The sequence below is a fragment of the Oenanthe melanoleuca genome, unplaced genomic scaffold (genome assembly GCF_029582105.1).
Source record: "Oenanthe melanoleuca isolate GR-GAL-2019-014 unplaced genomic scaffold, OMel1.0 S082, whole genome shotgun sequence".
NCBI classification, from domain to species: Eukaryota; Metazoa; Chordata; class Aves; order Passeriformes; family Muscicapidae; genus Oenanthe; species Oenanthe melanoleuca.
In genome coordinates this window covers 46,656-59,433 of record NW_026612731.1, presented here as the reverse complement: position 1 = coordinate 59,433, position 12,778 = coordinate 46,656, and the positions used below count along the sequence as shown (strand labels likewise).

General features: G+C 38.9%; 1 protein-coding gene across 1 annotated transcript; it reads left to right on the top strand.

The window, feature by feature from the left end:
- Positions 1-22: 22 nt before the first annotated feature.
- Positions 23-10,636, top strand: LOC130266550 (5'-AMP-activated protein kinase subunit gamma-2). The gene is made up of 6 exons (XM_056515800.1): positions 23-483; positions 1,167-1,332; positions 1,654-1,691; positions 4,850-4,996; positions 6,986-7,079; positions 9,520-10,636. The coding sequence occupies exons 2-6, from the start codon at positions 1,167-1,169 to the stop codon at positions 9,549-9,551; spliced, it is 477 nt and encodes a 158-aa protein (XP_056371775.1). The 5' UTR covers positions 23-483; the 3' UTR covers positions 9,552-10,636.
- The last annotated feature ends 2,142 nt before the right edge of the window (positions 10,637-12,778 follow it).

Sequence of the window (12,778 nt, the reverse complement as noted above, 5' to 3'; positions counted from 1 at the left end):
GATTAAAAGACCCATTCTGAGTGCAGGGATACTGCAAGCACAGCATTTCCTGGAAAAAGAATTTACACTTGTGAAGAGATATTCTTTGTATACTTTATATCACAAAACGAACTTTCCATCACATTTTCTTAATAGATTTAGATTTCTATGAGCATATAGTTGTTGATGTGCTGCAAAGCAAAAAGCTGCAAAAGTTAATTTGAAATCCTCAACTTCTGTTCTTTACAACATTAAAGATAATGCAAGTATTTACCACATATACTTCATGTGGGTTTATAAAAGTGTGCATATATATTGCTTGGCATTGCTTGTTGTTAGCTAGAATTCATTAAAAAATAAAATGTTTTTCTCCTCAGCCTTTTTGATGCTGTATATTCGTTGATCAAAAACAAAATCCACAGATTGCCAGTTATAGATCCAGTCAGTGGAAATGCACTTTATATACTTACCCATAAAAGAATCCTCAAGTTCCTCCAGCTTTTTGTAAGTATTTAAAGCTATGCTGTGCTTAACTGATTTTTCCCCACAGTAGACATCTGATATAATTAAATAATTAAATCTTAGTGCAGAAATTTCATAATGTACTTTCATATTCATTGTGTCTTTGTGTATCTTTTATTTGTACCAGAGAAATTAAAGCTTAATATAAGGCCTATATTTTACCTTTACTTTGTTTTACTGCTTTAAAGAAACCTAAACATCAGGGACTTGTCTATTGGAGTAATTTGCTGGTGTTTCTGGAACATCTCCTCAGCTTCAGGAGTTTGTTTACAAAAAAAGAAAAATGAATTGTCTCCTAGAGATGAGATTGGCATTACTCTCTGTAGTAGTGTTAGTCATAGAAATGAACAGAAGGCCAAACAAAGCAACAAGAGTTCAGAATAAATATTCAGATTAATATTTTCTATCTTTTCCCTCCGGTTTTAGTGGGAATGACATAGCTTAGGATATACAGCTTTTAGTGATGTGTTACTACAAAAAAGGGGAGCAAAATTCCTAATTACATTGTCTTAATTCAGAGCTGCTTTGAACAGAAGCCCCTTAGGTTGTTTGGGTTTTGTATTAATCTGGTGTCAGGAAGCCGCAGTGACCTGTAACCATCACTTGAGTCTGCAGATGGATGAGTGAATGTCAGTGTAAAATCCTTTTCCTTCTGACTCCCCTAGATGTCAGAGATGCCAAAGCCTGCCTTTATGAAGAAGAATCTGGATGAACTTGGAATAGGAACTTATCACAACATTGCCTTCATACATCCAGACACTCCTATCATTAAAGCCTTGAATATATTTGTAGAGCGAAGGATATCGGCATTACCTGTTGTGGATGAGTCAGGTGGGCACAAAAGTGTGGAGAGAGGCTGTGAGCCCTGGAATGATGCTGGGACAGAGGGGAAAACACAAGAAAGAGTAAAAAAAAATTCATTAAAAAGGCATGGGGGAAGAAAGGGAATATAAAACAACACTTATGAAAAATAAGTTGATAGGCTTGGAAGAATTTCATTATTTGATAAGTTGTTTGGGACCTTTTTTCCAGTCTTTCCTTCTTGACCTGTCATTTCTTTCTGTGTAATTATAACAGATGAAAACAGGAAGCAAAAAAACTGATGCTGTATTTTAAGCACTTTGTTAACTTTTGTTTTTCTTTTCTTTTTAGGAAAAGTTGTAGATATTTATTCCAAATTTGATGTAATAGTAAGTATATCTCTTAAATTCCAATAAATACTTTATATGTAGTAAGCATTTTCAAATTAATTTGTTAATATGACAATTTTATTTTGTTAACAAACTGAATGAAAATGATCCAATTCACCCTGCAGATTTTTTTTTATTATTACTGCTTTTATTTAAGTTATCCTTAGTAGTACTGTTTGCACACAGGCTTTTACTGCTCTGGATGTTGCCCAAAATAAGATCTGACTGGGCATAATCCAGAGGAGGGGATCAAAGCTGGTGAAAATGCTGGAAGGAATATGCTGTGAGTAATGTCTAAGGACTCTGGGTTTGTCTGGTGTGGAGAAAAGGAGGCTGAGGGGGTGGGCTCATTGCTCTGGAGGCTTCCTGAGGAGGGGAGGTGGAGAATAAAGTGCTGAACACTCTGGGATCCATTGCCAGGATGTGGGAATGGTCCAAAGCCACACTGCAGGGGTTCAGAGATGGCTTTAGGAAGCATTTCCTTGCCAAGAGGTGGCTGGACACTGGACAGGCTTCCCAGAGAGGTGCTCCATGCCCCAAGCCTGTCAGTGCTCAAGGGGTGCTTGGGCAGTGCCCTTAGTGAACTGCCTCAGCTTTTGCTCCTCCCTGGAGTGCCAGGCACTTGGACCAGGTGACCATGGTAGGTCCCTCACAGCTGAGCTGTTCTGTTCTTGCTGGTTTTTGTTTTAGAGCCAGGACTTCCTTTTTCCAGCTGCTGCCACTCCAGTCTCAAAGACAATGCAGATTTCTCTGTGCAGTCTGAGTACTTTGTACAGCTTAACCTTCCCAGTGATGTTGAAAGTACTTTAATTGGCCCATTCTTTTGTGTCTCTGACTCCAGAGTCTTGTATCTCTATTCCTTCTGCTTTAGATCTAATCCAGGACACTGTTTCTGGATTTCCCTCAAGATTCCAGCTGCATACTCAGATTAATGCCATGATTTACCAGCCTCTGAAAGCAAGGGCTCTTCCATTTGCATGGCTTTCAGAAACTTGAAATATATCTATATATCTATATATCTATATGTATTTTTTTTAAATGCCTGTCCCCTCCCAGCTGTGTGCACCTGCTTTCTAATTGCAGCATCTGACAGCTACATTATTTTCTAGAGATTTCACTGCCCAGGTTGCCACCAACCAGCTGCACTAATGAAGAATCCAGATCTGAAACACTGCCTGGAAGACATTCATTAAAATGGAGAATAGTCCCAAGTGGAAGTATTTTAGGCTTATAAATACCTCTGGCTGCAAACACTGTTCTTAATACTGAAGGTTCTGTGATGTCACTGCTCTTTCCTGTCATTTCTAGGCATTTGTCTTTGGTATTTGGGATTCTCTACTGTGTAAGATCCTTCTGCCTTAAAAGCTTGTCAGGGAATAGGCGGTATTGTAGAGAGAATGATCTGATGTATCAAAGACAATGAAATTTCACTGTTGGTGGATTCAGTGTTTCAGTTTATTTTGTAACTGTGTTGGATTTTGAGGCAGGACATGTTTCCTTCTTTTCCCATTCTTCTTCTTTGGAAAGACACCAAAAGGAAGAGGGCTCCTTATGTTTTCCACTTCCTTTCTCATTTTAAGTGATGAGGCAACAAATAGGATTTTTAGATATGTTGGATCATTTATCTGGGAAAAAAATATGTATTGGGAATAGGATAAAAACCCCACATCACAAAGATATAATTTTTAGCCATGTAATTGTTTGCACCAAGCTAGTAACATGGGATGGAGTTAGGGCATCTATTGATTACTTGGGATTTTTCTCACATGTCCTAGTTTGATTTTTACATTTGGGGGAAAAAGATTCTATTCTTAAAAGATAATCACCTCTGAGCTTCCAGATTTCATCAGGCTGCTTCAACCTGATCTTCAGCTTTAAAAGAAGGAAAAATTGTAATCTGAGGTGTATGATCTAATCTTCTAATAAACATGGAATTTCCAAGATGGTGATTTTTAACTTTTAACCATGTGGCTAAAATGCTTGCTTGGTGGTTGAAGCTATGCCTGTGTATGCAGCTGGCTAAGTTGATGGATTTCTTTCATTTTAAGAGTTCTGAATTAATTTTCAGGTTCTTGATTGGGGAAACCTGGGAATGGAGGGATGTATAGTAATAGCTTTATATTGCACCAGTTACTGTGTGTAGGGTAACTTCAGTTTGCAGAGGCTTTTCATCTCCTTTCAACGTGCTTCATTAGGACCTGGTTAAATTAATTAACTAAAATTGTTTTTATCTTTATGATCATCTCAAACCTGTTTTGTCACGTTTGGTGTAATTCAATCAAAAAACTTGACCTGACGATCTTCTAGCCAAAAATTAATTTAATTTTATTGCTTGGTCCAGTGCTTTCATTTAAAAGCTCTGTCTTTGTTCTTCCTTCAGTGCCTCAGCAGCAAAGTCAGTAGGCCAGGGTGTGCCAACACTACTAAAATACCACTGTGGTCTCACCTACAGAAAGCTTTTGCAGGTCTGGACAGAGTCCTCTCCCTGCAGGCATGATCGTGTTCTTAGAATGAAAGTTTAAAATGTCAGCTTTCAAATTCTTTTAATCTCTTCCTTTTAGTGTTGGGGATGGGATTGCATTGTTATTATTATAGTACTTGTTAAAATACACCCAGACACACAAGTTGTCGTGGAATGACAGCACCAGCTGAGTCCAGGAGAGGGAGTTTGAGCCCACAAATTAGAAAGGTGAAGAATGAATTTGCTGTCCACTTAGCTCTCAGCCACTAACATCTACTCTGTGGGAGGTGTTCAGAACAGTTGGTGTCTTCCCCAGCCCTATGATAAACAAACAATTAAAAAATTGTATAATATGTGTGATGTGCAATCTGAAGAGCTTCATCTTTACATTTGCTGCTGGTGGCAAAAGCAGAGTGACACCAAGCCAAAGATGAGATGCAAAGTAAGATTTTCACTGGCCTAATGCATATGACCAGTATTACAAATTAACCCAGGGTGTCAGATGGTGTTTAGCATCACTGTGCTTGACAGTTCCCAGGATCTGAAGCTGAAGAGCATCTGCTTTGTTTAATATGTTACTTGGAATGGACTCAGACCAGAAATGCCTATCTGCTTGATGCCAAAATATTTACTTTATTGAGTACTTTGTTACTAAGTACTGAGCTGTCTGATGTGGCCTGGGTTTGTTTTTTTGCAGAATCTTGCTGCTGAAAAAACATATAATAACTTAGATATCACGGTGACACAAGCCCTACAGCACCGCTCTCAGTATTTTGAAGGTGTTGTAAAGTGTAGTATGCTGGAAACACTGGAGACCATTGTGGATAGAATAGTGAAGGCTGAGGTGAGTCCCTGCATAATAAGTTGTAATTTGTGTTATGAAACTGATAAACAGTACAAATTTATCCTCTTTGTTTTGATTACTTGGTGAAAATATTTTTTAATAATTATGTGTGTTAGATCTCAGTCTGCTCTATGGACTCAGGTTTTGGACATGCAAAATATTTTACAGAATACAGAATAATATTCAATTATTTGCATTTCTGATTTATGACATTAACTAAACTGAATGCAAAGCTTTCCCAAGTTTCTTCCAAGCCTGTCATAATTTTGCAAACAAATAATTTGTTAAATTCCAGTTTATAGCTGGGCTCAGGTGCAACTCGTTTTGATGCAGGAGGGAATCCTGCACTGCTCTCATAGAAATGCAGTGAAACAGAGCCATGAAGCCTTCACTAACTGCACTTAAAATTTTTTTATCTATGTCCTGTCTATTATTTTGGTGCTGTTTATCTTGTTTGTTAGTACTGGGAACTTCCTTACATGCAGAGGTGAATGAGTTTGTAGGTTGTCATCCCCTGTAAGGCTTCTCTGCAGAAGAGAATCAATATTCTCAGTTTCAATTGTCTCTGAGGTGTGATCAGCTCCATTTAGATGCTTTAACTTCATCAATTACAAGATTTATTTATTTTTTAGAGTTGTAAGCATGCATATACTTGATGTGAGGAAAACTACTTTGTTAACAAGCCCTTAGAACCTCATTAGGCAATTTCTACTTATAACTTCCTGCATTTGCTTGAGCTTCCTCCTGAACTGAATAATTTTGGCTTTCCTGATACACACATTTCAAACTTGGATTATTTTATTGCTATCTTAAGAAGCTTTAGACATTTGGGTTTTAAGAACAACTCCTACCCTCTCGTTCAGTCTAAACACAGTGAGATTACATGTAAAAATGAGTCAGTCAAAACTACTACAAAGCTATTTTTAGCTGCCAGACAACTGCTTGATCTTACAAGCAATTAAACAAATGAAACATTGTCCATTTTTCTTGAATTCCTTACACTGAGAGAGGAATAAAATTACTAAATGTATGCATATGAAGAAACTAATAAACCTGTTTAAAATATCACCAGCATAGTTTTATCAAAAATAAAGCATTTTCTCTCAACTTAATAGTGAAGAAAGATAATTCACTTGGGTAAAAGTAAATATGTAATAGGCTCTGAACTTTGGACAGACACTTCCCTGGTTCTACAGTGGCTTTTCACAGTTTGCTGTGTCCAATAAGCCTCAGGATACTGGAGTATCCAGCTAATTTCCCTACAGTTAGGACAAAAGTTTTCTGATGTTGAAGTGTTCCATCGAAGAGGTTTGTAAGGATAATTATTTGAACATATGGTCTTACTGTTGATAGATTTTTTTTCTTCCAAGTTGTGTCTTTGTGTTTATTTGCATAGATAAATTGAATCCTTTTTCTGTCTTAAACAGCCTGTTTGAAACAAATTGTTTCAAAACCAATCTGGCACTTACTTTCCACCTGTGAGAAAAATTAAGTTAAAACCAACTCAGAGATGTCAAAATACAGCAAGTTTTAGTGTTGTGCCTCTCTGCTGAGGAAGTTAGGAAGTATTTTTCAGAAGGAATCCTCACTTTTTTACTGTATCTAATTTTTTGAAGACCACAGGCTGAGCTGGGCAGAGACTGTAACTTGGGGAGAAGTGTTTGATGTGAGTGCCCCATTTTGAGAGCAGAAATATTCAAGACCTAGATCTTGACTTACCTGTCACTCCATATCAGATTCTGTTGCCATGTCAGAAAGCAGTGTGCTTTTTAAATATGCACTATTTTCATTTATGTAGGGCAAGTATGTTTGTGTTGCTGTGAGAGAATTGCTATTCCTGACATTTTGAACCATTTTGGGTTGGTTTTTTCCTTCTTATCTTCAAACTGCCTTACTTTAGGGGGTTTGTTTGTTTCTTTGTTTGTGTTTCTTTGCTTTGTCTACTTTAAATCAGGTAAATATATCTCAGACTCTTCTCCCTGCTGGCAGGTTCATCGTTTGGTGGTAGTGAATGAAGCTGATAGCATTGTGGGTATCATCTCCCTTTCTGACATCCTACAAGCTCTGGTACTCACACCTGCAGGTATGGACCTGGGGCACTAGTGGGGTGCACACCCTGCTGGCTTTCAGTTATTTCACAGTGATAAATTTTCAGATTTTGTAACTGATTATAGTTCTTAAATATACAAGTCATTTCAGGAAAAAGCTGAACTGTCAGTCTCCTGTTCACTGAGGAGGGCATGCAGAAGCTCCATGAATGTCCCTGCTGTTCATATATCTTTGCTGGGGAATAAAAAGGTCATGATTAATGTTTTAAGTGGATGAAGCTGAATGTATAGACAACATCTACAACAGAGCACATTCCCCATCTTCTGAGTTTCTTTGCTCTGGCCAAGTGTGGTCACAGCTGTGTTGTCCACTAAAGAAATCACTTCTTGGAGCCTTGCTGTTGCTCCAGCTATGCTTGGCTTTCACAACTTAAGTCAGAGAAGCACCTCAGAACTCTTCCAGTATAAAACTCTTCTGATCAGGTTAAATCTCTAATGATCAATCTAAACATGATCAGGTTCCTTTTAACAAGAGTATCCAGCAATAGGTTTATTTCTGCTACCTTTATTGTTTTGTTTTGGTTTTAATTTTTGCCGAGTTCTTAACCTGCTTTATGTTCTTAATTGTAACTTCACTTCAACCTCATCTATTACTTCAATGTCACAAAACCTAAAGTAAAGCCCTGTTTTGGCTCTGTGAGGAGGGCAAAATGTCTTGAGGATTATTACCACTTTGCCTCAAAAAAAATTAGACAAAAAAAAAAAATCAGACAAATAGAGCCAGATACATCCTTCAAAGAAAAAAATATTCTGTATGTGAGCTTAACTGAAATCTCTTACCTGTCCTGATAGATAATGTAACCATGTAAAACTGTTTTTTCCTCTGTAGAATTAAAAAAGGTAATGTACCCTGTTTAAATAGAAATATTTCTGTTCTGAAGAGGAGTAATCAGCAATACTGCTGGAGGTGTTGTATCAGTTCATCTGGTTCCTTTTAATGACCTGGAAGAGCAAGAGCAGAGCAAGGAACCCAGCTCTGTGAAGGCATGGGAGAGAAATCAGCCCAGAGGTCTGGGTCAAATGGAATCCTTGCCTGTAGAAAGAAGAAGGAGGTGTAAAGACAAGCAGCCAGTGCCTCTCCAAGCACAGGAGGCAGTTTCATCCATGACTGGAGGGTAGAAGGATTCCAGGAGAGCAGATTGTAGTGCTAATGGTGCAAAGTTCAGACAGAAAAGCATTTGGATGCTGACAAACCAAGAACTTTGTTGTACTGGAGTTACTTTGAAACCCTGAGCTGAGCTAAAAGTGCTCAGGAATTATTGCAGAGAGCAGTTCCTGCTCCCACTCTGGGGCAAGCACCATGAGATCCCTGAGCTGCTGTAACTCACTGAGCTAACAGGAAACTGAGCCAGCAAAAAAGCTGCAGTTTAGTCAGCCTGGCACACTGAACCTACCCACAGAACAGTCTGGTACTGAGAACAGGGGTTAGAGCAACAGAGAGGGCAGGATTGTGCCACTGGAAGAGAGGAGGTGAGGGAAGGTGTTTTTGGGGGGCAGTTAAGCATCAGATTGCATTTCCACAGGCAACTGCCCAATTTTAGACTAGAATTTTTCTCATGCAGGGAGGATGTCTGTGATGTAAATCTGATTTGTAGAGTGTGAAGTGTGACTTAGCTTCTAGGAACACCAGATAAATCATAAGTCCAGTTCTCTTCACAGACTGGGAAGGAAAATTTATTGACTGGCAGGAATTAAGACCAGCCTGTGTTTGGGAAAAAAATAAAAGTTGTGATGTGAAAACTGGATGTATTTAATGAATCTTTCAGTGTTTGATTATACATTACAAGTAGCAACTCCAGGTTTCTGGCAAGAGATTCTTATTCTGTAGAGTTGGATGCTGAATCCAAGCTCACCATAGGGTTCAGTCATTGCCCAGCATGTCTGAATACCTGGAGGAGAGAGAGGTGATGCTGCACAGTCCTACTGGACAGGTCTCTTAGATCCCTGTTGTAAGCAAAATCTGCCTCTTAGCCAGGAAAAATGGTCCATCAACACAATGTAGTTAAACTAAATTCTTACATAGTCTGTGCTCAAGCAGGATTCATTTTTTGGGGGCTGTTATGATGATTAAGCTTGGCTTTAAGCTGAGGGACAGGTTTGGGCTGTGGGTTTTTAGTTGGGAGTTTTTAAGCTTTTTTTTTTGTGCTAGGGAGAATCTTCAAAGGCACTTGAAGTAACTTCCCAGAAGGGTTACTTAGACTTGGCAATGAAATTAAAGCAGTGATGGTCTCGAGCCTCCCTTGTTCTGTCTCACCTTGGCATTTAGCAATCTTGCAGTTTATTCTTTATAAATGTTGCATTCAGTACTCTGATTCTGGTAATGTGATCAGGGAAAAAAGTTGCAGCAGCTGAAATGAGCTTCTCCAGTTCTATGTGCCCAGGGAAATGACAGCTGCTTTCCTCTTCTGTTCCCAGGTGCCAAACAAAAGGAGAACGAGAGCGAATGACTGCTGTGAATGTACACGTTTGTAGGAGAACTTGAACAGAGTTTCTGGGTCCTTTGTCTCAAGAGCAGTGACTGCAGTGGAACAGAGCAGGATGGTTGAGAATGTGTTTTGGGACTTAGTGATGGATGATGAGTCTCTTCCCCCCAGTGATGTCGCAAAAAAAGCAGCATGACAAAAGCTTATGTTAAAATGTAGGCTCGTATTTCAAAATGTCTTCAAAACATTTGCTGGAAGACTTCACATGATGTCCTTCATTAAAATGCACTGTATTCTGAAACTTTTTCATTTTGTATTTGACAGAAGTCACTGGTCAGCAATGGATATATGTGACATAAGGCAAGTGTATGGCATATTCATATCATAGTGCCTTATGTCAAAATACAGCAATATGTCATCACTGTTGCCCATCACTGTCAAAGGAAGTGTTGTGCTAAACGAGACACTGTATTTGAATGTGAAAGTCTTTAAACCTAAAACCAAATCAGTTTCAGTTCTCATTAGATTTGTCATAAAAGCTGTAATTTGGGTATCAGTAGACTTCTTTAAAACTTCAATGACAGTTTTGTGTTCAATGTTGCATTCTGAACTGAAATGTAAAACAAGACTGATTTAAAAACAGCTTTATTTATTTTTACTTTCATGACAATTTTTTACACATCTTTGGTGGATAGCTAAAATTTCACCATATCCATTAATAAACTGTTGATTGTTATACAAACAAGTGGGAGATTTTTCTCATTATTTAAAACTTTGGAGTTGCAGAAAGAAGCTGTGCCCTGTTCACCAGTCTGTGTTACTTGAGCTGAAGATTTCAGAAGCATGGATTGAAAGTGCTCTGTCCTGTCATACACAGGCACCACGGAGGAAATGAGGTGCCAGAGGACATTTTCACCTGTATTAAAGTGTAAAATGATGTTTGTACAACAAAAACCTGAAACTTTTTATTGTATATGATTTGTACAGAAGTGGAGGAGTGAGGAAAGCCGTGGGGTATTTGCTAATGTAAATGTACTGTAAAGTTTGAAGATGAGACTTTTATAATTGTAGATTCTTGTAGATGCAAGAAATTAAACCCTACAACATCAGTTTGGTTTTAGCAGTTCGTGCCAAGTTCTTTTGCATGTATGAATGTACATGCATTGGGATTAATGCAAACCAGGAGCATTCTTATTTTCCTTTGAATGTAAAGGTGGCTTATGCTGTAGGACTTCTTACTGTATTTCCAGCCTGAATACTGCACTGGAATATGCAGGAAAGGGATACATTTTTTCATTTATAAACGTGGAGGTAAAAGGTGAACAGTTTTCAGTTTGCTTATAAAATGTAAATATAAGAGTAATGAAAAACTTCCTTTAGAACTTTTCCCCTTTCTACAAGAATTTAAATTTGGAACTAAATGTGTGAAAATTTCCTTCTTACAGGTATCTTTCATTAAATATTTAAAATATTAAAATATTTAAAAATATTCCTGTACTACACGGTGGAAACTGTTCACTTGGGCTTTCTTCCACTTTCTTACCTTGTGAAAAACATTGTCAAGTCTTCTCCAGCACCTTTTCTGACAGGGTAAATATTGACTCTCTTCCCTGCAATTCCTGGTGGCATTGAACTAGAGCAGCTGCTGTGTCCTAAGAGCAACAACCTGGTGCTGGTTGCTGCCATCAGAGCTGACACCAGCCCAGCTCTGATTATCCTCGTGGGAGACTGAGTGATTCAAACTGAAAATATTGGCTCTCATTCTTCATAAGGTGTGGGGAGGGGAGAATTTGTGTTAGGTAACTGATGAAGGGTAACTGGGCAGTAGTGCCACACAAACCATGTAAAGCAGCTTTGTGAAAGCCAGGGTTCTGCTCCAGCACAGGCACTGCAGCCTCCTCTGGGAGATGGGGTGGCAGGGAGGTGCCCAAAAGCATCGTGAGATCTCTCTATCGCTTGTCTGCATGAGTATATTCTTCAGCCCTCTGGTTAAGGTATTTTTAAAGATAAGGGTTGAACCACTGGTAATTTTTTAATGTATGTTTTATAGCACAAATTCTGTCCCCGTTCATGCAGATGCTGTGGCCCTGCCTGCATGCTGCACTATGCAGAAAGCCAAGAATGAATTTGCAGTTTTCAGATAACCATGTACAAGCTTGCCGTTTTCACATTATTACAACTGCTGTTGACATGTCGTGGACACAGAACTAGCAAAATCATGGAGAACATCCTCAGTGGTACAAAACCATGTTTAGAGAATTTCCACCCTTTCTTTCTGGAATTCAGCTCTGAAGTCTGCATTTGTGAGTGGCAGAACCTCGATGTGACCCACCAGCAGGAATAAACAGCAGTGCCATCAAAATGCACTCTGCTTGTGCTGGCACAAGTGCCAGTGCTGATGCAGTAAACAAAGCTAAAGAAATCATGTCACTTTGAATACAGATCAGTCTTCTACAGAGCTAGAAAAATGCATGTTCCAGCATAAGGCAGGGACAGGAGTGAGTAAGTAAATGAGGGTAGAGAGAGGAGGGGTGACTCAGCAGCGCTGCTGCATGTTCCAGATTAAAGGGACAGTGTAACTAAAGCTTCACTCTAGGGCTCTTCATGTAGCTCATTAGGGGTCTCAGCCGTGAAAAAGAATTAATTGTTATTAGACTCCAGTTCTTGTGCATTCTCCCCTCTGGACAGACAGCAAGCAGTACCTATAGATCTGAACCACAGCAACAGCTCCAGAAGTTATTTTCCTGTCACAGAAAGGACCATGCTGCAGCTGGAGGTGTCAGTAAATGTCCCCAGTGACTCCTGAAAGCCTGATCAGTGGTGCAGGTGAAGAAATGGGTTCTATTTTAACCAGCAGGACGGTAATAACACGTGATTGGTGCCTTTGCTTTTCTGTGCATTTCCTTGCCCAGCAAGAGATGTCTGTGAAAGATAATTATTCTGAAGGGCTTGTCTTGGAAGGGCTTTTAGCTACTCTGGATATTTTTAACTGCTCAGCTGTAAGAAATTGTTTCTTAGTAGACTTCAGCCCTCAGTATTTTTCAGTACCTAGAGATACTCTGAACTGAGGAAAAATCACCCTTTGCTGACATTGATGAAAAATATTTTCCTGTTTTACTTCTGGAATCTTTTAGGTAAAAGGTCTGAGATCAGACAGTATTTGCTGTTTGCTAGGAAGTGAATTCCAATTGTTGTGTATCTGAGGCATATTCATATTTTATTAAGGGATAGTGTTGTGCTGGGAATGTTGA

What these genes read in the sequence shown, in the direction of transcription:
- LOC130266550 (XM_056515800.1), top strand. Translation starts at nt 1,167, where the DNA reads ATGTCAGAGATGCCAAAGCCTGCCTTTATGAAGAAGAATCTGGATGAA. An exon ending in ACCTGTTGTGGATGAGTCAG is followed by an intron (nt 1,333 to 1,653) that starts GTGGGCACAAAA and finishes TTTTCTTTTTAG; the next exon opens with GAAAAGTTGTAGATATTTAT. An exon ending in TCTGGTACTCACACCTGCAG is followed by an intron (nt 7,080 to 9,519) that starts GTATGGACCTGG and finishes TTCTGTTCCCAG; the next exon opens with GTGCCAAACAAAAGGAGAAC.